The sequence below is a fragment of the Trichosurus vulpecula genome, chromosome 9 (genome assembly GCF_011100635.1).
Source record: "Trichosurus vulpecula isolate mTriVul1 chromosome 9, mTriVul1.pri, whole genome shotgun sequence".
Classification (NCBI taxonomy): domain Eukaryota; kingdom Metazoa; phylum Chordata; class Mammalia; order Diprotodontia; family Phalangeridae; genus Trichosurus; species Trichosurus vulpecula.
In genome coordinates, this window is record NC_050581.1 from 184926136 (window position 1) to 184951201 (window position 25066).

The 25066-nt window shown below is 36.1% G+C and overlaps 1 protein-coding gene across 1 annotated transcript in view; it reads left to right on the forward strand.

The window, feature by feature from the left end:
• Positions 1-25066, forward strand: part of CFAP20DC (CFAP20 domain containing) — a 230109-nt gene that overhangs the window by 90039 nt on the left and 115004 nt on the right. The window contains exons 8-9 of the mRNA XM_036739445.1: positions 19555-19691; positions 21086-21239. Of these exons, the coding sequence (XP_036595340.1) occupies positions 19555-19691; positions 21086-21239 (291 nt within the window). The remainder of the gene's footprint in view (positions 1-19554; positions 19692-21085; positions 21240-25066) is intronic.

The following is a 25066-nucleotide window of genomic DNA, read 5'->3' on the forward strand; positions in this document are numbered from 1 at the left end:
ACCATAGGGCAGTGTCTTCTTTGACACCTGCAATCATAAGCATTGTTCTGAGAGTAAGGCTCAATGGAAAAGGTGAATTCACTGAGTAAACCCTATGAAGACAGTAGTGGAAAGCTCTTGCAGGGCAGAACCTAGAATGGATACCTTGGAAACTTTGATTGTATAATGAATACTGAGAAAAGAGATCAAATAATTATAGGGGCCACAAATCAGACAATGAGAGTCTAGAGTAAACAAAAAGAGAAGGTGGACAATGAAGAGAGTAAATGAAATCTTTTTTTGAAAGGGTTGCAAAAATGTGAAATTAAAAAAGCTAATAAGCAAGACTAGTTAAAAGGGAGAGGAGGGGGGAGGGAACTTATCATACTAAGAAGAAAAAAGAGGGAGGAGAAATATATAACGTGATAAAAGAGAGAAAGAACTAATTTAAAAGAAAAACTCTAATAGGAAAAAGGGGTAACAAACAAGAAGAGAGGATGAGGAGTGAGGGGAAGAGTCAGTGGGAACAAGGCAAACTTAAAAAAGGATTAAGGTAACTGAAGGAACATAATATTGTGTTTACAGCAGAAGTCGGGGGGAATCATAACCTGAAAAAAAGAAACAGTTTTAGAGATGGAGGAAAGTATACACCTATTCCATATCATCAAATATGAATGGATTAGGCAATCCAAAAAATGAAGAAGAGTGACAGATTGGATAAGGAAACAAAACCCTACAATCTATTGCTTACAAGAAACACATTTTAAAAAGAGACATCATAAAACAATAACAAAACAAAATCAAACCATGGAGATGGGAAAAAATTTATTGCACATCAGTTGAATTCAGAAAAGCAGAAGTTAAAATCATTCTGCCAGACAAAGCAAAAAAGATATGCTGAAGTGAACTATATATAAAAAACTAATATCAGTAATAAACTTATACTCTCCAAATGCCTTAACATCTAAATTCATGAAGGAAACAACTGAGCTTCAAGAAGACAGTAACATACAATAATGACAGGAGATTTTAATATCCCTCTCTCAGTTTTGGATAAATCTAACAGAAGGAGAAACGAAAGGGAAAATATGGAACTGAACAAGATTCCGGAGAAATTAAAGTTAAAAGACTTGGAGCATCTTCTTAATGGGACAGTAAAAGAACATACATTTCTCATTAACTTTTACAAAAACAGACCAGGTACTAGACTACAGAGATACTGAAAACAATGTAAAAAGGCAGAAATAGTTAATACATCCTTTACAGACCATAACACAATAAAAATAATAATTGGTTCAGGGACCACCAAAAAAAAAGATAGAGACCCGAATGGAGACTTAACAATAAATTTTTAATGAATGAGCCAAAGAACAAATCACAGAAACAATTAAAAATTATGTTAAAATTAAAATGATAAAATGCCACACCAAAATGTCTAGGATGCAGCTAAGGCAGTCCTCTGGGTAAAACTCATAGTCTTGCCATCATACATTCACAAAATACAAAAAGAGAGAACTAATAAACTAAGTATGCATTTTTTAAAAATAGAAAATGAACAAATAAACCCATAAGCACAAAAGAGGAGATTTTAAAAATTAAAGGGGAAATAGATAAATTGGAAACAAAAAACCCATTGAAGTGATAAATAGTACTAAAAGCTGGTTCTAGTAGACTAACAAAACACTAATAAAATTGTTAAACCCCTAGCTAATCTGATTAAAAAGAGAGCAGAAAGTAAAATCAACAAAATAGCTAATGAGTAAGGTAAAATCAGAGCAAAACCAGAAGAAAAAGAATAATCAGAACATATGCACAGTTGTTTGCTAAAAGAAAAAAAAGCTGAGAATACAAAAGAAATAGAGGAATACCTTCAAAAATAAAAAATACTCATGATTATCAGGAGATGAGATAGAGATCTTAAATAACCCAATCTAAGGAAAGGAAATAGATCTACCTTTAAAAGAACTACCAAAGAAAAACCTCCTGAGCCTGATGGAGAATTCAATCAAACTTTGAAAGAACTCTTACTAACTATATTTCAAAATTACTCTCAAAAATTGAGAAAGAAAACATTCTACGAGAATTGTTTTATGAGGCAAATATAGTATTGATACCTAAAAGAGTAAACACGGCCCAGTATCATTAATGAACATTGACTCAAAAATTTTAAACAAAATCCTATTAGACAGATTACAGCCATTTATATAAGAAATCATTCATTATAATTAAATGAGATTTATACCAGCAGTGCTAGAATAGTTCAACATTAGGAAAACAATCAATAAAATTAATCATATTAAAAACCAAAACTTCCAAAACCATATGATCATCTCAGTAAATGCGGAAAAGGCCATCAACAGGACAACTAGGTGGCACAATGGATAGAGCACCAGCGCAGGAGTCAGGAGAACCTGAGTTCAAATACAGTCTCAGGCACTTACTAGCTGTGTGACCCTGGGGAAGTCACTTAACCCTGATTGCCTTTCCCCTGCACCTCCCAAAAAAGCCTTTGAACCAAGTATGACACTCCTTTTTTTTGTTTTGTTTTGTTTTGTTTTGTTATTTTCCCCAAATTATATATTGAAACAATATTTTTAAGTTGTGAGTTCCAATTTCTATGCCTCCCTCCTTCCCTTCCCCACCCCCACCCCATCTCCCTGAGATAGTAAACAATAAGATATAGGTTGTACATGTGCAATTATGTTAAACATTTCCTTATTAGTCATTTTGCATAAGCAGACTTGAATAAAAGGAAAAGAATGAAAGAAAGTAAAAAACAGCATGCTTTCAGTCTGTATTCAGACAAGAATCACTTCTTTCACTGGAGGCAGATAGTATGCTTGATTAGTCCTTTGGCATTGTCTTGGATCATTGTATTGCTGAGAATACCTAAGTCATTCACAGCTTTTCATCTTACAATATTGCTGTTACTGTGTAAAACATTCTTCTGGTTCTGCTCACTTCACTTTGCATCAGTTCATTTAAGTCTTTCCAAGTTTTTCTGAAATCATTCTGCTTGACATTTCTTATCACACAATAAGTTTCCTCAGCCATTCCCAAATTGATAGGCATCCCTTCAGTTTCCAATTCCTGGCCACAACAAAAAGGGCTGCTGTAAATATTTTTGTACAGATAGGTCCTTTCCCCCTTTTTTTAAAATATCTTTGACTATAGACTTAGCAGTGCTGTTGCTGGGTCGAGGGGTATGCACAGTTTTATAGCCCTTTGCGCATAGTTCCAAGTTGTTCTCCAGAATGATTGGAGCGGTTCACAGGTCCACCAACAGCACATTAGCGTCTCTGGTACTCTTTTATGATAAAAATTCTACACTGTATAAGCATAGAGAGGGATCTTTGTATAATATCATAAAAAGCATCTATTAAAAACTGAAAGCAAGCATCATAGATAATAAGGATATACTAGTAGCTAGTCTAGTAATTAGAGGAGTGAAGCAAAGATAACCTATTCTCCCTAATATTATTTGGTATAATTCTGTAAGTGCTAGAATAGCAATAAGCCAAAAGAAAGGAAACATAAATAAAATTGTCCCTATTTGCTGATGATATGATGGTTTACTTGAAAAATCCCAGGAAATCAGCAAAGATGCTAATTGAGATGATTAGTAGCTTCAACAAAGTTTCAAGCTACAAAATAAATCCTCCAGAATCAAGAGCATTTCTGTATTATAATAACAAAACACAAGAAGCGACAATAGAAAAAATCCCTATTCCAAATAACTATGAAATGCATAAAATATCTGGGTATCAGCCTCCCAAAGCACACAAAACACATGAGTATACTCAGTCACAAGATGCTCCTTGAAGAATAAGAGAACAACCTAGATAGTTGGATGAATATTCAGTGTTTGTGGGAGGCCAGGCCAATATAAGAAAAATGATGATACTATTAAATTAACTTATGCTTTTAGTGTTATACCAATCAAATTACCAAAAGGATACTTTACTGAGCTAGATAATAAAATTCAGTTGGAAAGAGATCTAGAAAATCAAATCATAAAAATAAGTAAGGATGAAGGGGAAATAGCATTTCCAAACCTCAAACTATATTATAAAGCAGCAGTCATGAAAACCATCTGGTATTGGTTTAAGAACAGGGGATAGATCAATGGAATAGACTAGATAAAGGAGATTCAGAAATAAGAGAACTCTATAACCCTGTGTTTGGTAATATCCATAGTGGACAAAAATTTCAGGGAAAACTAAAAAGCAGTTTGGCAGAAATTAGCCTTAGACCAACAGCTTACACCACAATACATTTTAAATGGATATGTGATCTTATTATTAAAGCTCATGCTGTAAAAAATGAGAAGAAAAGCATAACATACCTCTCACAGCTATGGGTAGGAGATATGTTCTTAACAAAATGAGATAGGGTCAGTTATAAAATAGGTAACTGATTACTTGAAACTGAAGAGCTTCTACACAGACAACATTTATGCATCTACGATAAGAAGGGAGGTAGTAGAATGGGAAAAAAAAAACTTTATATCATATTTCTCTGATAAGAGTATATTATCCGAGATACGTAAACTATATATATGTGTATGTATATCCATATGTATACATATATGGATATATATATATATATATACACATATATATGATTAATAGCTATATCTATGGTCAAAAGTACTACTGTAAAGTATTTATAACCACATAAAAATACTCCAAATCACTAATAATAAGAGAAATTAAAATCTAAACAATTCTGAGGTTTTACCTTATACCTTGAACATTGGTAGAAATGACAAAAAACATGGCAACAGTCAATGTTGGAGGGGTTGTAGGAAGAGAGGCATACTAATACATTGTTGGTAGATCTGTGAAATGGTATAACCATTTTGGAAAGTAATCTGGAATTTTCCAACAAGGTGACTATAAGGTTCCTACCCTTTGAATCAATGATATCATCAAGGAAACCATTGATGAGAAAAAGCTCTGCATATATTTCAACATATTTATAGTAGCATTTTTTTGGCATAGCTAAGAATTAGAAACAAAATTGTAACAACAATACTTCTTGCCACTACTGTGGCTGTGTAAGACCAACAACACCAGTGCACAGAAGGGCTGCCAGCACAGGTTCTTTGATCTGCTTTTCTAAGGAAAGCAACTCTAAGGGGTTAGCAATCTCACTTTAATCAAACATACATATATCATTCACTTAGTTCAGGGGGGAAAGCCAGCACCCTGAGCTTCAGAGGAAATATGAACAGAAATTACAGAGACAATATAAACACAGCAAACACACACAGTTATCAACAGACAGGCCTCTAGCTGTGTGCCCAAAGAATTACATAATCACCAGAGAAAGAGGCACCAACATCTGGGTTTTCAAAGCCAGGGGGCTCCAACAGCTACCCAGAGTCTCTTCTGGTCATATCACATAACACTCTTCCAGTGAGTGAGAACCCCAAACAAAATGCTGACCTCTGAGTTTATATACCCTGTTCAAGGCCAGAAAGCTTCACACCTAATCAGCAAAAGAGGGTGGGTGTGGGGCTTAGCACCTAGCAAGGCTTAATCCAAGTCACTTGATTACTTTAGCATTCTCAAAGAAAAAACAGTAAAAAAGTCCCACCATAAATACCATTACAAAAGTGCATGCCCCATCTATTGGGTAATAGCTAAACCAATTACGGCACATTAATATAATGGAATAAGCTGTAATGTAAGGAATACTGTATGCGATGAATACGGAGAAGCCTGGAAAGATCTCTGAACTGATGCAGAGCGACGTGAGCAAAGCCAAGAAAAAAATATCCACAGTGAGTACAACAATGTAAATGGAAAGAATAATATTCAGAAAAATCAAAAGTGAATGTAACAGAATTATAAAGATCAAGAAGGACTTGAATGAAGAGATGTGAGAGAACGCTCTTGGCAGAAGGCCACAGGTCTAATGCATTACACGTTTTTGCACGTTTCTCTGTATAACAGTCACTTATGCTTACTTCCCTCCCCCCACCCCGAATATATGCTCTTTATTATATGGGATGGCTCTTGTGGAGAGATACATGAGTTACTGTGATGATGTAAGAAATAGTAAACCTCAGTAAACCTAACTTAAAAAAAAGAATGGATTTTAGTCTTCATTTTAAAGATAGGTGAAATCCAGCAGAAGTGTTCTAAAATACTTTTTTAAAAAATCCCTTTTTGCTTAAGTTTATCAAATACCTAACTTTTAAAAATTGTTTTAGATATGTATTTTAATTGTATTTTTTACATAGTTATTCATTGATAAAAACTTTTCTTTTATATTTGCATATTAATATTTGAAAATATCATGGAAGGAAATACTAAATTATATCAGGGAAATTCAAGGTTATAAAACTATAACTACAGTATGAACAGAACTGGTTGATAATCTCTGCTCCTGGTGATAAATAAATTCTCTTTTTTGAATAATGTTTATATCATTGCCTGAGTTGATAAAAGATCAGAAAACTTTTTCTTCCTATTAACGGCAAAGTATATAAACTGGTCTAATTTTAGCTTCTTAATAAAGTAAAGTTTTGAGAGAGAAATAATATCTTGTGCTTTATTGCTTTTTGTCATGTTGATATATGTTTACTGAGAATACAAATAATGTTTTTACATTGTCTTAGGGAAAGGTGATATAATTTCAGTATTTAATGTTAATTTATATTCTTTTTAAACATGTCCTAGGTTATTGTTGTTGTTAATGAAAGGAATTAATTCTTCACTCTTCAAAATTTTATAATTTTGTGACTCTGGATACACCCTCCTTTGGCACAGATATCTTAGTAGATGGTCTTTGAGAGTTACCATGCCCCCAAAAGTCAGCCCTCTACAGCCATCCTGGGGTATGCTCATTAAAGAATTAAAGAACAACCTAGATTGCTGTCCAAATATTCAGTGTTAGTGGCTATTCCACCTTCATTCTTACTTCTTCTTATGATTTGATTGCCTAGGTCTTTTACTTTTCCAGCTGAATTTTTTATTAATTTATCTCTCTGCATGGCAGATGTGCAGTCTGTCACTCCACCCCTGCTCAAAGCCTTTCTAACTTGCTGGCACTGGCCAACACTGAAGCTCTGCTAGAAAAGCTTTGGAGAACCCTGGGTTATCTTGGTGCTATGATGAAGCATCGAAGGGGGAATCTTAGCAGAAGTCAAAACTTGGTATTGGTTTAATTAGTCAGAAGTTTTGCTGGAAGTTGAGAGATTAAACTCATTAAAGGCTACTCCATCTTTGTTCAGATCTTAATGTGCTTGTTGATGATAATGAGACTCTTCTCCAAGAGGCCTTTTCTAGCCTTCATTCTTTATACTCTCTGGAAACTGTCAGTTTTATATAATCTGACATTATTCTCCCTATTCCATCTGTTCTCTTCTTTAGATTACTGCCCCGTTAATTCTCATAGCAACCATTTGAGTTACATTCCTGTAGTTCTACTAACTATATGAAGAAGTCTTAACATACTCACTTGATATATGATGGAATGAAAGTCTTGGTTAAGTAATTTTCCAAAGTTACTTAGTAAATAGGTATAAGAGATAGAAATATTCCCATTATCTAGTCACTAGATTCTAGTACCATTCATTTAATCAAGCTTTCTGAGTTTCTTAAGATGATACAATTCTTTATGAGTTAGCACATGAAAATAATGTGAAAATAATCAAATTCAGAGCCAAACATCTAGTGTCAAGTTTAGTACTGACTTTATTGTTAGATAGCACAAGGAAGCTGGAAGCATGAACCCCTCAGTGATTAAAGTTGAACATTCAGCAGATTCTTATAGGTTAGGCTTTGAAAACCCTAGAAATTTAAATAACTAAAATAATTAGAACATTGTATCTTGAGACAGAAATTAACGTTTATTTTTTCGAAAGACAATTAGGATATAGGCCCTTAGGTTTTACCATTTAACTGTGAAGGCATGTACCCCACCAAAAAGTAGCAAAATAATTAATGGTAACATCTTTGACCTACACTAAGTTCATTTTCAGCAAACTTAAGAAAATGAAATGCCTACAGTAGTAATTTAATCTGATCTCTATTTTGAAACTTGTCACTATGAATACTAATTTTCATTCTTAAGGCTATCTTTTTCAGACTCCAAAAAGTGAGAGATTTAGTACCTAAAAATGTCTGTGATTGTAAGTTTAATGACTTAGAAACTGTCCATTAAACTTTTTATTTTGATTTGAATTTTCTTAAAGGATCAAACAATTATATTCCAGCTCTGACAATTTTATGATAACAACCTAGCTCCATATGTATTTACATACTTCTTTGATATTACAGTGGTTCTGTAATCTCCTTAATACATGTATGTCTTACATTGGTGCCAAATGCAAGCCATCCATGTCTTTTCATCTGGAGAAAAATCTTTTCTGCATTCTTCCATGGTTCCTCCTCAGAATATCTACCCAATTTTCTGGCTCTTGATCTTTTTCTGTTGTGTGGGTCTTTGTTGCCATGTTCAGACTATCAATATTTTTTGCATTGCTCTTGCTATGTAACCAACTGACCTCCATTTCCAGTTGTATGTTTCTTGAATGATTTCTTTTGTGTCTCAGATGTAGGTGTGTCTCCCTTTGGGTCATGTGTAACTTTGACTATGGTGTTCCAAAATTGGTAACCAGCATCAAAAAGAACATTAACGTGAGATTATTTTTTGTGCCAGGGAGCACCTGGCAGTAGTTGAAACACCTTTCTTTGTCCTGCTCTTCAACTCAGGCTCCAACTCAGCACCCGTCTGAAATGCCAGCCTAAGATAGCAAAACTTGTGGACTTGGTCAGTGAACTGGCCTTTGAACAGTGTGGGATTACATGGAAAATAGGCATTATTCATCCATTTGTGTTGTTTCCTCTGTGGATTTTTGGGTTGATCTCTTGATTAGAGGCAGTTAGCTGGTGCAGCATGTAAAGCACTGGACCTGGAGTTGGGAAGACCTCATAGCTGTGTGACCCCGAGCAAGTCACTTAACTTCTGCCTTAGTTTATACATTTGTAAAAAAAAAATGGGGATAATGATAATACCTACCCTCCAGCATTGTTGTGAGGATCAAGTGAGATCACATTTGTGAAGCTTCTTGTAACCTTCTAAGTGCCATAGTAAATACTACTATGATTATTATTAATTAATTGTTAATTAATTAACCTGATCAGAGGTGGCATGGCATGGTAGAGGGAGAGCAAGTCAGGAAAAACGGAGTTCAAGAACTGCCTCTGACATATACTGGCTGTGTGGTCCTTACCAAGTCACAGACTCTAAAAAATAATAGTAACAGTAATTGTAATCATGGTAGCAGTAACTGGCATTTATATTGTGCTTTCAGTTTTGCAAAAGGACTTTACATATATTTACTCATTCGATCCTTGTGCTGCTAGAATCCTCATTTTATAGATGGGAAAACCGAGGCCTAAAGCCTCTAAGTGACTTGCCCAGGGTTACATGGCTGGTACGTGTCTGAGGCAGGATTGGAACTCATCGCTTCCTGACTCAAAGTCCAGGTGTCTATGTACTGGGCCACCTAGCTGCCTCTGCCTCTCTGAGACTGTGAGTCATACAGAAAGCTCTAGCCTGCATTGGTAGGGTTAGTTTCTTCAACTGGGAGGTCCCGGTACCATGAATTCACAATCCATTCTCCCTCTCTCTTCAAGACAGACTTGTAATGTTCAGGGCTAGGTCTTGGATTCTTATGTGCTGGGTACTGGGGCACAAATACGAAGATGAAATAATAGCCACTCTCAGGGCACTTACATTCCAATAGAAGAGACAAGTGCACGTAAAAACTGAGCTAGCCTGAAGGGAAATCAATATTTATAGGCTCTCATTCTTGAGAAGAGGAATGTATTTCATCAGGTATTTAACAAGATTTTATTTGGAATAATATTTTAGGCCATGATCTTTGGATTTAAATGTAGTTTTTTGTCTATTTTCAGAAGCCCTAGAGAATTTTCTTGTGTTATTTACCAGAGTATTATATTCAGGGTTTTTTTTTTTAATTTGTCATGTTCTTCTTGGAGATTTGTGATCCTTGATGTATATCTTTTAAGTGCCATCTTGAAGGTCATACCTTTTGGAATTCATGGGTTTTTTAAAAGAACACTGTTGCCTTGTCTACCAAACTTTCCTATTTTTCAATATGTTCATTTTCAGATTTGAGAATCTATTTTTGGGGTAAGTTCTGTATCTGATATTAATTTTTCCTACTTCCTGGAAGGTAGGTGGTACAATGGATAAAGTGCTGAGTCTGGATTCAGGAAGACCTGAGTTCCTATGTGGCCTCAGACACTTAGAAACTTTTTTTTAATTGAGAAATCATTTTCATATAAAACAGAAACAGGCAAAAATGCCCATTTGTCCTTATAGTTACATTACAATATTTGTCAAATATTTACATTATCCAATATTTTAGGCAGTATAGTTAAGGCTAGGTTTCTTACAAGGTATCAGGCCATGTACTAGTGTAGACCATGGCTGATAAGTGTCTAAGGCCAGATTTGCGTTACCAGATTACTTCTTTGTGTTACCACGGGCAAGTCATTTAACCCTGTTTGCCTTAGTTTCCTCATCTGTAAAGTGGGGATAATAATAGCACCTGCTTCCCAGGGTTGTTATGAGGATCGAATGAGGTCATCTTTGTAAAGTGCTTAGCACCGTGCCTGACGTGTAGTAGGGGCTTCATGAATTATTATTACTTTGTGATTATTTGTTATACATAGTACTTTGCTGTTAGTATCTTTTAACTCTGTATTGAGAGCTCTGATTTCCAATCTAAATTTATTTTATCTTTTAAAAAGTTTTCTTTCCTTTTTGGACCATTCTGCATTTTCTTAATTACTTCTCCATGATTTCTGGAGAACCTTGAGGATTATATATTTTGTCAGGTAATTATGGTAAATTTCCCTTTATATACCTACTTTGCCAGTGCACTTTGGTTTCTCTTTGAGATTTTATTCATTTTGCCTTTTGTTTTTATGACTTTCTTTACTGCTTTATCAAGTTGTTATTTAGGCTTTTTCCCTCTTGAACTTTTGGTTTGTCAGCCTTTTTCTTATATTCTCCATCACTCCCTCTTGTTTCCCTCTTCATTCTTTGGCCTCTCCCTCTTTCACTGCTGCACAGGTGACCAAGGATGTGCCGCGGGACATCCTCAGTCTCTTCACTTTGGGGTGCCTTTCCTGGATCAATCCTCCAGGGAAAGAACTAGCCCTAGCTGGATTTCTAGTTCCCTTTCTCTCAAATCTAATATTTGTCCTCTGAGCACAGCTCTTCTTTTCTACCCTGCCCATATCTCTACTGTCTTCGCTTCCCCTTTCTACATACCCCAGTGAATGTCTTTTTTGTTTGTGTGGTTGAGTAGAATCACGGCACCCAATGTAATTTGTTAGAAAATGTTAATGGTACTTAAAAAGATAACTTCAGAAAGAAAGCATTGGCTTGATCAAATATATTTAGGAAGTGACAGAGTTTTAAAGAGTCCTCAATGTTAGATCTTCAAGGTAGCTGAAAAAGAGGGAAGATTCTAAAGTACTAGAAAAGAGTATGGATGTTGATTTTTGTTTCTTCATCAGTGTGATCAGTATAGAACGTAGCCTATCCACTCCTCATCCTCTGTAATTCCTTCCTGCTCCTCATCATTAATTTTCTCTAGAGGATTGCTCCTATTCATTAGTGGGCTTCTTTTACATTTTGTCCAGCCTTTGGGCTGCCAGTCCATATTTCGTAATAAACCTGATCGTACCCTTCATGCATAAATATTTTTAAATTAAATTGAAAGAAATATGCTACAACTTACGTACGCCTACCATATGTCTGTCCTTTGCCTTTTGGGTCATCTGAAATGTATTCCATGGATTAAAAGCACACAATATCTTAGGGAGAATATTGGTGTTAAAGAAAATTTTTGCATGTGCTGAGGAACAGTTTGGAATTGTTGAAAACAATGCACATTTTTAATGCAAAATATGAGTTGCAGCTCAGGATGCTTTTAGCACTACCAAAAGAAGCAGTTTAAAAGATATCAGCAATTATCAGCCCTATGTGCCTGTTTTTCTCTCTTGTAAATCTTTATGAAAATGCCTGTGCCCTGTATCAAAGGGTATCTTCATTGAAAACCTGAAGAAAGAATAAGCAGACTGCCAACTGCTTCTTTATGTTAATATGTTGAACTGCTTGAAGCAAGCAGGTCGCATCCTGCTGAAGTCTGCAGAGTCAGGCATGGGATAGAAACTTCAGCTCCAGTTTGGGTCAGCTAGCTTCCTGACCTTCCTGATGCAGACATCCTTATCTTCCCCTTCTGTTACTTGTTTCCTCACATGTAAACCCTTTATCTTCTCCTCCTTCATTCTGTACAATTCCTTTATACCATCCTGCTTATGTATTCACATTCAGTAGAAGTTACTGAAACTGATGCTCTGAACTCACTGACTGATTGGTAAATGTTCTGTGTAGCCTGTGCTCTGAGGGTGATAAAGCTGCAGTTTCTATCTCTGTGCCATTGATTTGGTGATTGACAGCAATACCTATATTATGCCCTCATAGAATTTCTATGTCAATTACTGACAACCCAGAGGGAACAGACGAAGTCGGGTCAAGATTGAGGGGGTTTTTTTGTTTTGTTTTGTTTTTTTACCTAGTAGCCCGCCAGCATATATGTACAAGGTAGATTTTACCTGGGGAGATTTATAAGCAGGAATAATTGACTGACTGGAAAAGTTTCAGTCCTAGCTAGAAAGTCACATACAGATCTGTGTACTTGTCTGTATTGTCTGTGCGTTGGTCTCTTGTACCTGAATAATCTGTTAGACATAAATCATTGAACTCTAGGGTGACCAACCAAGTGGCTACACTGATACTCTGAGGAACAGAGTGATTAGCATTTGAAAGCAAGGGCTTTGGCTGAAAACTTTGTGTCTTAATTAGAGGGCCTCCACCCTTTCACCCCATTTCCTGATGGCAGATAAGCAAGAAACTTGTCTATCCATAGTCATGTATAATTAGTGTGCTGTCTTGCCTACCCTCCCTGGCTAAATTCCTGGGAGATCCTATTCTGGTCTGATCTGATGTAAATCTCAAGTGGCCAGTAAGAGCCCTATCTGATATCTCATATATATTATGGATTCCCTCAAATTCTGGTCATTCAGACCTAGATCTGATAATTCTGGTTTGTGACAATTGTCTGTAGATTTAGAAACCAAATTATTCCTTGTCAGGTCTACTCCTGATATGGGAACTCTGGCCTGGTTAAAACTCTTTAAAAACAACAACAACAAAAAAAAAAAACATGGTCTGTATTAAAAGCCAAAATACAACATTCTTGACCCCAGAGAGGATCTTTTGATGTTTAAATATTGCTTATGCTTAGGTTCAACTTGAAACTTCTTTCTCAAGTCAGTTCTCCCTGTAATCTGTAATTACTACAATTCTTATGCTAAACTCACTTTCCAAATAAATAGGGATCTCTACTGACCCTTTGAGTGAACTTTCAGTGGGAAACAAGTTTTAACAATAGGCAGAAAAAGAGTAGGAACTTTTTTCTACAGAATGTTTTAAAACTTTCAAAAAGACATAATCTCATCTTTGTGTTCCTGATTCTGGTAGAGTTGGGAATAGAGGGAGAGAGAGAGAGGGAGAAGGAAGAGGAGATCCTTTATATTGTTGAAAACTAATTAGAGAATTCATTTTTGAACTGACAAGGAATCTGTTTATAAAGCATTTTCAAAAGTCATGGTAGAAATGTGGTTTGAATGTTTGGGTAAATATCCTGGTGGGTTTTGGCAGGGGTGGGGGGTTGCAGCCCCTAGGACTTTTTTTTACACAAACATTCTCTCCCTACCTTGGACAGTGACAGATTTATTGTTTTAGAGCAAGGGAAAGGGGTAATTTCAGTGACTAGAGAATAAACAGAACTGAAGCTGATTGAGTGCTTGTGCTTGGACCCTAATTCTAACATTTCTCATTAGCCTCTGCTTGGGTGCCTGTGCCTGGACCTCAATTCCAAAACCACATCCAGTTCTGAAATCACATCTCTCCCTACCCTCGAAATACTGTCTCAGACAGTTCCTCTCCAGTTCAAGGGTAGCATGCCTTAGCAAAACACTTATCTCTCCTCCTGATACTGTGGCCAGCTGTGCCTCCCTATAGAATTTATTGGTCCGACTCCCTGTGTACGTGCTAATTGGCTGTGCACTGGTTCATAATGATATTTACTGCTTACTGACCTTACTGATATGTATCCTAGACATAGACAGATGTACACTCCCTTACATTTATCTTGTCTAACAAGACATTTGATGGAAGCAACTTGGATATTTCTAGTCAACCTTGACCATTAGTTGACTTAGTGAAGTTTCACAGTCAAAACCACACCCCCAGGTCACCCCACCCTTGGGCTATTTCCCAGTGAACCCTGGGGTAAGATACCTGCACAGTAGATACAAAAAGTGCATGTTCCTTTAAGAACTGACCACCCCTTAACAACTCCCTAATTCTACCCCAAAACACCTAATTAACATGTTTCACCTCTACATCTCCTATAAAAACTTTTCCTGCATCCCTGTAAGGTTGCAGGTTCCCTGAAAACTCTTGCCCACTGTAAAGCATAATAAATCTTTGCCACCTTGACTTAAAGAATGCCTGAGATCATGAGTTCATTCCAGACAGCCCTGACCCTCTCCAGTGCTCAGGTCCTTGAGAGGCACTCCCCCTCAATAACCCTGTCTGGGAACTCCAGTTTTGCAGTTCCTGGACCTCGTCTCCCCCAACCCTCAACAAAGCCAATTTAAAAGTTTTATCCGGTGAGGTACAGAAATGGAGGAAACAAACAAACAGTTTTACGGTCTGCAATTTTAAATTTATCTGATGCTTAAGAACCACCTGTTATTAAATCTTCTTCCCTTCACCTTGGAAAGGAAGAGTCTTTTAAAATCAGAAATCAAATAATTTGAGAGTAAGCAAATTTAATTTTAGATGGGTGTTTTACTTCACCATTGTGTTCCTTGTGTGAATGATTTAATAGAACTTAGTTGTCTGGTAAGTTAGAACCAAAGTCCTTAAAAGGAATTGGAATAGGCTATATGTCTGTAAGCTCTTAAGAATCCCGCTTGGAGATGTTTTACCTGAATTTTGGGGTCTCAGGAATTGGATAAGTTATGTTTATTCTGGTAAGGCCAGAGATCTCTTGAGATAGTGAAGATAGAGTCAGGGGCTTATCCAGTTGTTGAATAAAATGCAGACTGAGGACAGTCTCGATTTACGCAACCTCGTAACTGTTTCTTTGAACTAGGATTGCTTTTTCTGCGGAGATGATGTTATTTCCCAAACTCACAGAAGTTTTACTTTTGGTCAAGGAACAATAAAAGTTTTGTAATTAACTGTTATTTCATAAGAAACTTGTGCTAATTTGCAAAGGGATTCATTGGAATGAAGAAAAACAGTTTTGTAAATAGTTGGGATAGGACTGGGAAATATAAAGATGTGAGGGTTAAGTGGAAGTAGTGAAGGTAAGTGAACTATGGAGTCAAAGTGTGGAAAGAGAGCTATAATTTTGAACTTTGCAAGGCTTTAATCAAAGTCCATAGGAGGAGAAAAATTTGAGGAGGTTTTGGATCTCCTTAGGATTAGAGGAGTATGGGAAGAATTCTATGCCTGTAAATTGGTGAATAATAGTTGGAGAATTGCTGGTTAGAATTAGTTTTGAGATTTCTTATGATCTCTGAATTATATTTCACTACATCTAATTGATGTAGAAAAATAGCTAAAGGGGCAGCTAGGTGGTACAGTGAGTAGAGCACCCGGCCCTGGAGTCAGGAGGACCCGAGTTCAAATCCAGCCTCAGACACTCGACACGTACTAGCTATGTGACCTTGGGCAAGTCACTTAACCCCAATTGCCCTGCCAAAAAGCAAAAAAAAAAAAAAAGAATTAAAAAAAGAAAAATAGCTAAAATCATGAGCACAATTTAAAATTCAAAAGATTCTATCTAGTTAAAACATTTACCAAGTAAATTTGTTATTTATAAAAATACATTTGCAGCATGGAATCGAGTATAACCATCTAAATTCTAAAACTCTGTCCTTGAAGGACCAATAAAAAGGTGTATTCTAAATTTTATGTGAGGAATATATACATTCATGATTTCTATGTAAAAAAAGGTTGTTTGCAATAACTGTATTTTAGGAGAGCTAAAAATGTACCTTGAAATGGAGGTTTGAAATTATAAAACTGCCACACTAATCTTTGGCAGTAGACTTATTGAAGGTAGTGGGGTCTTTAATTTGAAGTGGGGGCAGTGAATGGCCCTTGGAAAACTTGAGATTTTATATGGTGCCATTTATAACTGTAAATCCAAATTTGATTTGACTTGATTATTTGTCCTAACCAAAATTGTAATACAGCCTCATTTAAAGTGAGATGTGTTTTTCCCTTAGGACAATTGTGATGTTTGACCCTCTGTGAGTAAAACAGACCATGATGCAGAATACACTTAAATTTGGTATTAAAATATTTATAGACTGGAAGAATAAGAATTATAAGTGTAATCTTTCCATCAATATTAAGCCATATTGAGATTATCAGAGATCTCTGATATGTTACATACCCTAAATGCAAAAATTTTTAATTTATTTTGATAAATTAATTGGGAAAAATTATTATTCACAGTATGGTTAATGTGTACCCTGAATGGTAATGCTTTCAGCCACCTTTATAACTATAAGTGTAACTGGGTCGTAATTACTCTATATTTGCAACTACTATAGAATGTGAAATTGATAGGCAGATTAAATGAGTTTTTTGATTGTAAGATAATTCAGAATTGCATTCACCTAAATTAATGAATAGCAAAAACTGCTATGTGTATTGTTTAAAATCTGTGATATTGTTTTATATTAATATTATGCTTCTAATTTCCTGCATTCTGGTTTTCAGGAAACAATGGTAGAAGAAATGCTCTTAATTTGAAAAATTATACCTATCAGGGGATACAACTGTATCATTAGAAGATTATCTCCTTTTTTAATCTGAACACTGTGAAATTGTGAATTAAGAGTCTTTTGTTGTTATGATTAAAAATATCTTAAGTGTTTGCTTGAGTATACTTTGCTTTAAAATTAATAATGATAACAATAATAACAGTAATAATAGATTTTGGGGAAAAGTTCCCCAAAACTTGTAATTTCTCATCCATAAAGTTATTTGGGAACTTACCAAGTCCTTTGGATCTTCAGCCTTGGCAAGGTTATAAAATCTTAGCAGCTTTTGAAAGAAGGAATTGTAAGAATATGTAAGAAACAAAAGACATCTTTGTGAAGTTTAAAATAGTGACTTGATTTACTGAGAAACAGATCCCCTCCTCTCCAACACAAACATTTACAGCCAAAGGGGAGATGATGACTTAAGTTTGCTTGTAATACAGAAGTGCTTTAGATGATGAATTTTCTGACTGTTGATTACGAAAAGTATGAAATTGCACCCAGAATAGCATGTATTGAAATTATGTCTTTACAATAATTTAGGATTGTAGACCCTAGTTTTAAGGATGTTTCCTTTTTACCCTAGAGGTTATTACACAAGCTTGCAATGACCATTATTTTTCTGGCTTATGAGTGAATTATCATATATTCACTTAATGTGTAACATGTTAGAATGTGATCATTTTCTTAATTTTTAATGATGGATTTTTACATCAAGATGTCTTTAAACTAGAAAAGAAAATAATGGATGAATGCATTTGGAAAGGAATTGTGTATATTTAATAAGTACTGAAGATAAATGTTTTTGTTTAGTGTTAAGAAAATGTTAATTGCAACTTGAAAAACAACTGTACCTCGGTCTAAACCAGGGATGGGGAACCTGCAGCCTCAAGGTCACATGTGATCCTCTAGGTCCTCAAGTGCAGCCCTTTGACTGAATCCACATGTGGCCTTGAGGCCACAGGTTCACCACTCCTGAAACTGTTAGCAGTTGAACATGCAGTGTGAATTAAGGGTGTTTTGTCTTGGTGTGAAAACTGAATATTGCCTAGCTAGTAGCATGCAGTTAAATGGGAAGCCTGTTGAATCAGTCCATGAGTACATAGGTCTTGGCCCCAAAATTAAACATAAGGAGAATTGCATTCTAGATCACACTTAAGATATTTCCCAGACCTTTTAAAAGGATCACAAGCACCTTGCTTTTGCCAAAGTCTATCTTTTTAATGTTAAAAATTTTCTGGTGATGGTTTGTAATTGTGAGTCATGAGATACCACAATCTCATAAAAATTTTATTAAATGAAAGACTGTCCTCAAAAAGATGTGTGATATGCATAGGCTTTAGCATGTTATCAGAACTGACTTGTTAAGAAAATAACAAGACAGAGAAAGATCTAAGGGCATTATGCTTAGAGAATGCTTAGGGAGAATGAGAAACAACAGATGGTCAGCCCAAGTGGTGCATGGACATTCCTGAGATAGTAAATGGATAGATGAAGGAGGGAAGAAAACAGGGAAAGAGGAGGAAGGAAAAGGAAGGGAAGAGAGGGGTCAGGACAGGGGGAGGTTGGAAGGTTTTCAAGTGCCAGGCATTGTGCTATGAGGAGGATACACAAAAGACAGGCTCTACCTTGAAGGAGTTTGCAGTCTAATGGGGAAAGATAGCATATTAAAGGAAGCAGAAAACCAGTGGAGGGGAAATTGAGGAAGATATGAAGAAGTATGAAGAAGGGAACATGGTTTTGCAGTCCAGAAAGTCTGAGAAAAGTCCATAAGAAAAGTAAAGGCAGGCTAACCAGGGTCCTTCCACATAATGGAAGCATCAAGAGAAACTCACCAGTAGAAGGAGGCAGGCCACAGAAGTAGTTGACTCTGCCAGGGCAAGGAGGACCCAAGGGCTAAGGGAGGGGCCAGGAGGAGAATGAAGGTAGCAGTGTCTGCCTTTGTGTTGCCCTAGTCCTCTGTTCAGGATTCATGGCAGACTAGGTCCGAATAGCAGAGGATGGGAGATGTGGAAAGTTCCAGACTGTGTCAGTGGCATGACTTCTCACACCTGCAAAGTGATGGGTCTATTAAAGTATGTTTTCTCCTTTGTTTTGCCTGTCTCCACCCCAAAAGCATTCAAACACCTTTCCTCCCTGTACAGACTTTTCATGGCCTTTAAGTCTCAATTGAGCCTTTGCTCTGTCACAAAGCTTTTTCAGAACAAGTTTTCTAGCTCACATCTTAATTCTCCTCCGATTTCATAACACTCTTTTCAGTATTTTTCCAGAAATGTAGCTTTATAATGGCTCATTGTCTTTTATTTTTCTTGAGTGTCTTGTAATGTTGGTGAATATAATTTGTTTTCACTGTCAACCCTCTAAGACTCAAAAGGTTTTTGGTGATTCCAAACTGGGCTTTATATTAAGTAACTTAAGAGAATTTAGAATTTGGCTTCTTGTGAGAAGCTGCACACCAGTTTGATAGGAAATAGTTTTAATATAAATTATTTTCAATATATACAATTCAAGTTATTAAAGATAGTAAAATGTTGAGTAATGTGGAATTGATAATTCTTATTTGTTGATTAATATCTTCAATTTTTTCCAAAAAAAACCCCAACAGATCAGTTTATTAACAGAGGATCAGGCAGTGCAAGAAACAGTAAGAATCAAGATGTCTCTCACATTGCATTTGGATCCAAGGTGCTTGGACCACCTCCACCTTCTGGTAGAAGACATAGCATAAGAACATCTGGAGAGGTATGGGAACAGTTCAGAAAGCTGTCTAAATATGGTTGACATGGTGTGCTGTTGGTTTGTTCTGGTATTGAAAAGCCAACTATACTAGGCCTGTAAATATACCCCAAATAAATACTTGCTTATGAGAAAAATACAAGGGAATAGAAAAGGTATCCTCCCCCACTCACATTTGCTATTCGTTTACTGACTCCCTAGTTTGTTCCAGTGGGTCAGAGTTCACTTACTGATGCCCTTCTCCTTAAGAACCTTCTCCCTCTAATCTCACATTGTGGTTTTTGTTTTTTTTTTTTGCCACTCTCGAATGCTCTTACAATATGTGATTGCATAATGTCATTATCTCTCTTTGCGCTGTAGGTGGTAATCTCACTGAGGTCAAGATTCATGTTTTTTCCTAAGCATTTTATTTCCCTTGCCACCTACAGAAGAGCTCTGTCCATAGTAGGGGCTTAATCAATACCATATGTATAAATCAGTGAACCCAATACATTTCAATAGCTCAAAATAAACTTTTAGATAATGTTTTAATGCATATACATATAAAATAGGCAGAAATTCAAAGATGAAACTCCACCTGTGACATATTCTCTGTTTTACTTTGAAGCTGGATCAGGCATCACCATCTAGTAAAGGATCACATTTGTGCACATCATAATTTGTATTTCCCCTGAAAGTCTTGCAAGTGAAAAATTATATACCTCGGTGACTTTTGAAGTTTCTGCCTTTTAAAGGAAATAAGTACATTTTCATTTTCATTTCTGTCTCTGCTTTCCCCCCCCTCCTACTTACATATAATTATTTACCTTTGCTTAACTTTGTGGCCTTCCTTAAGTCTGCCAGAAATGAAATAAATACAGAAACCCTTGTCCTCACAGTCTTTCTGCTACTGAGTATAATTTGTGCTTCCATAAATGAAATATATGTAGCAGGGAAATAATGCAGACTCTGAAAATCCCCAGAAACCTTTCATTAAACATACTACCTACAAATTCACCGCATCCTTGGAAAGTCCAGATACTGCCAAAGGAGCTTTGAGTAAGGTGGCTTTCTCCCTACTTGAAGAAATCTGGAGATGTGAAAAGAAAGCTTATTATTTCATAAAAAAACCTGTATTCAGAACCTTGCCCTGCTACATACTGTGTGACCTTGGTAGAGTCATTCTCCTCTAGGGAACTCAGTTTTCTCATTTCTAAAATATGGGAGGTAGGACTAAATGATTTAAGATTTTTTCCATCTCTACATGTATAATCTTGTTATCCTAAGTAATTTCTTTTGTTTTTCTCTCCATCCAAGTTCTTTTAAAAGCTAATATGCATTAAAATATATTCTGTGAAGGTAAAATACGTTTAATCAGTTACTCCATTTGACAGTCTCTGATGATTTGTGTTTTCTTGTAGACTGTAAAATCCAGAAATAGCAGAACCTGTCCGCAGCCTACTGTAGAAAAACGTACTAACAGGTCAGAACTATCAAGCCTCCAGTTATATGAGTCAGAAGAGCAAGGAGACAAAGAAAATATTCATCTGGAAAAGCCAATTACACCCATTAATGGTAAGAAAGGATGTATGGAGATTAATTCATAACTTCAGTAGTGGATATGGTTTTGTTAGGAAATCAATGAATAGAAGTATTATTTTACTATTGGAAAGAGTAGGAAAATATTATCAAAACATGTTCAGAATTCTTAATGTTGCACAGTCATTAGTGGGAGTAGTTCACAGCTTTCATGTTTTGTTTTCAGTTTGCCCCTTTGAAGAATCTTGTCTTTGGAATAAGAATTCTAAATGAGAACAAATTGCTGCTTTTTAAAAAATCACCAAGAATTGATTGTTTTTTTTTAAAAGCACAACAATATATCAATCCGCACTACTGGATTAAGAAGCATACTCATAGTTTAAGGAAGTTTTATGTGTTCTTTTAAGATTCTTAAAAATGAGGTTTTTAAGCATACTCTTTTTGAAGGGGGAACAGAAAAACTTGAAATATCTTCCTAAAAACATTATCTTAGGTGAAACCAATATTTTGCTTGCATTTTCTTTTGCAGCATTTGGATCTAATTAGTAACCATTATCATTACAAATGATATCCTATGTAAAATGAATATAATATGTAATAGGAAAGTGATGAAGGAAACAAATATAAAAATTTTAATTGCTTTAAAATTCTGTCCTCTAATCATTTGTACAAAAGTTCTTCCAGATTCCTTCTAATACTGATTTTCACTTCCAGTATCAAATAATCAAATGAGTATTTTACTTTGAATATTTTATTATGGAATGTAAAATTAGGATTCCAAAGGAATTTGGAAGACCTCTTTATGCGTACTGATTGTTGGAGGCAGCAAGGTGATGCAGCGAATACCATCAGGGAAGTCAGAAAGACTTAAATTCAGATCTAGCCTCAAATACTTAATAGCTGTGTGATCCCAAACCATTCATTTCCCTTTTGTTTGCCTCAGTTTTCTCATCTATGAACTGGAGGTAAACAATAGCACCTGCCTCCCAGGGTTGTTCTGAGAACCAAATGAGATAATATCTATAAAGTACTTTGCAAATTGTAAAGCTCTATATAAATATTGGCTTTTGTTGTTATTGTTATTGTTCGTATTTTTATCATATCATTCCAGAGTCTAATATAGGTGAATGAAAATAGCTTCCCTTAACCTTATGGTTTTTTTCACCACAGAATATTAAGAATATTATAGTTCATAGATGAAGCCTATCTTTAGGATAGAGTCTCAGTTGGAAAATCCTTTTCCATGATATTTTCATGTGCTTTTGAAATCTATAGCCTGTATAAGGAAGTCATTTCATAATCATCTTCTTTTGTGTAGTCAGAGCATCAGCTGGTTAGGACAGAGGTAAAAATCAACATCAGTTTAGAAGAAAGGTTAAAGATGAGAAGGTAGCATAGTGAAAAATTGCAGCAATTTTAATCTGACCTATTCATGTGATCCTTGAATAGAAAAAATTTAGAAATGGAAAGATGAAGATTTTGCCCTTAATTACCACCTTTTACTTGTGAAGTTTTGCTGATGGGAAGCTGTTGCTGTAGAGGGAAAGCTTAAAGAGCACAGGAACCCCCTTGCCAGATAACCCTTGACCTCTTTGCCAAGCCTAGAGACATGGGCAGTCATTTAGAATATGGACCCGTTCGTCAAACCCTACAGAGGAGTTGGGCAGTGTTGCCTCTGACAGTGATGATAACCAGTGACTAGGAATGTCTAAAGAGAGCTCAGCATGTTAACAAAAGGAGCCCCCCCTCAGCCCAAGAGCATTCATCTGTCAATGCCGGCGGCAGAAGGAGAAGCAGACACTCAACAGTCTGTTATCACTGTCAAGGATGGAGAAGCCACCATGCTTGTACTCCTAACATACCAATCCAAAGAGGTAGAAATGTCACTGAAGACAAAATTGAGAAGCGTGTATGGGTCAAACTGAGTACACGCTGAGGAAATCCATGCTGGAGAAGAGACTTGAAAGTATTGGTTTTACCGGATGCCACAAGAATGAGAAAAACATTCAATTGATATTAAAATTAAAAAAAAAAAACATTAGAGATGACATCAGTACTTACCAGCCATGGGCCTACTTTCTTCTTGTTGTAAAGCTCATTATGAGAATGATCTGCATGTGTCCTTGATGAAAACATGAAATGGAGCCTTTTTGAATAGTGTTCTATAGAAAACCCTATCTTATGCAGTTATGCAGTTAACAAAAAGTTCAGAAGAATACTGTGTCCTCTTGTGCTCTTGTGTTTATTGTTTTTTGATTATCAAAAGAAGAAGAGGAAGGGGAGGAAGGAGAAAGAAGAGTGGTAAAGCAAAATACAGAGGAGGGGTTTTCTTGCATATTTTAGGGATATACGAAATTTCTTGACAAATATAACCACTGCTATGACTCTGTTCAGTGATGCAGTGATTATTTATGTTAAGCAAGGCATAAACAAAGCAATGCATGCTTGTCAACCATGTTAACCACTGTCATATTGGATGATACTGTTTGTGGATAAAATTATTTTGTATACCTTAGGCCCCAGAGTATTATGGGACCTTTCCAGTGAGATCCACATTTATTTTAAAGCGTGTGATCTAAGAATCAGTCTAAAAGTATTAAGTGCCTACTGATTGCTAGAAACTAAATGGATAAAAAATTTCTATCATCAGTCATATATACAAAAACATTTTTAGCAACACTTTGTGGTAGTGAAGAGGTTTAAGGTTGAGGGGTGCTGGGCACCCCAAAATATTGACGCACCAGGTCCTGCCGAAAGAATTCGACTCAAGCCTTCTCAGCCAAGGGAAAAGAGAAAGTTTATTAGGGATTCACCATAATGGGCTGTCTTAAGAAATCCCCCCACCTTGTGACGCCTGTTTCCACAAGCGGGCCAGATTCAACCTACTGAATTAGATTGAATCTGAGCACCTTCATGGAGGCAAGATGGAGATTATAAACACCAAGATTGTAGGAGGGATTGAGGGGTGGTCTGGGGTGACTAGAGGAGGGGTTTAGGGAGGGTCTTGAGGGGAAGTCCAAGGAGGGCAAGGTGAGGTAATGGGATTAAGGGTGGGAAGTAGCTGAACAACAAAGGGCAAGGCTAGGTAGAGATTTGGGCCTAATGATAATGTGAGGCTTGTGGCCTTAGGGGAAGGCCAGATCCAGTTGGAAGATTCAAGGACAGTTCAAGGGGGCTCCCAGAGACTGCATTACAGATTCAAGGGGGTTCCCAGAGACTGGGCCATCATCAGTAGCAAAGAATTAGAAACAGAAGGTATAAATTCTAGTATGTGAATGTAATAGATTAGTAATATCTCATAAGAAATTTTGAGAATTACAAGTTCAGAGGAACTAGGGAAAACTTTATTTGAAATGAATAGAATCAAGGGTACAATTTGCACAATGACCAGTATTGTATTTTCTTTTTTTTATTTCTAATAAATTTAATACTTTATGTTTTCCTCAATTACATGTAAAAGCAATTTTTAACATTAGTTTTTAAACATTTTTTAGTTCCAAAGTCTTTCTTTCCCTCCCCCTCCCTCCCAATAAGAAGGGAAGCAATTTGACATAGATTATACATGTGCAGTCATGCAAAACATATTTATATGTTAGGATGACCAGCATTGTAGAGGAAAATAACAGACTACGGAACTCAGATCAATGCATTGACCAGTCAGGACTTCATAAGACCAACATGGAGGCATCTGCTTTCAGATGTGGCCCATTTGTTGACTATGCTTACTTGTTACAAGGGGAGAATTTCTATCAGGAAAGGGAATGTTGGCAATTATTGATAGAGATGCAAACGTAGAGAGATAAAAGCTTCGATATGACATCAAAATGAACAGAAGAAAGCAGAAGGAAGCTTAAAAGGGCGCA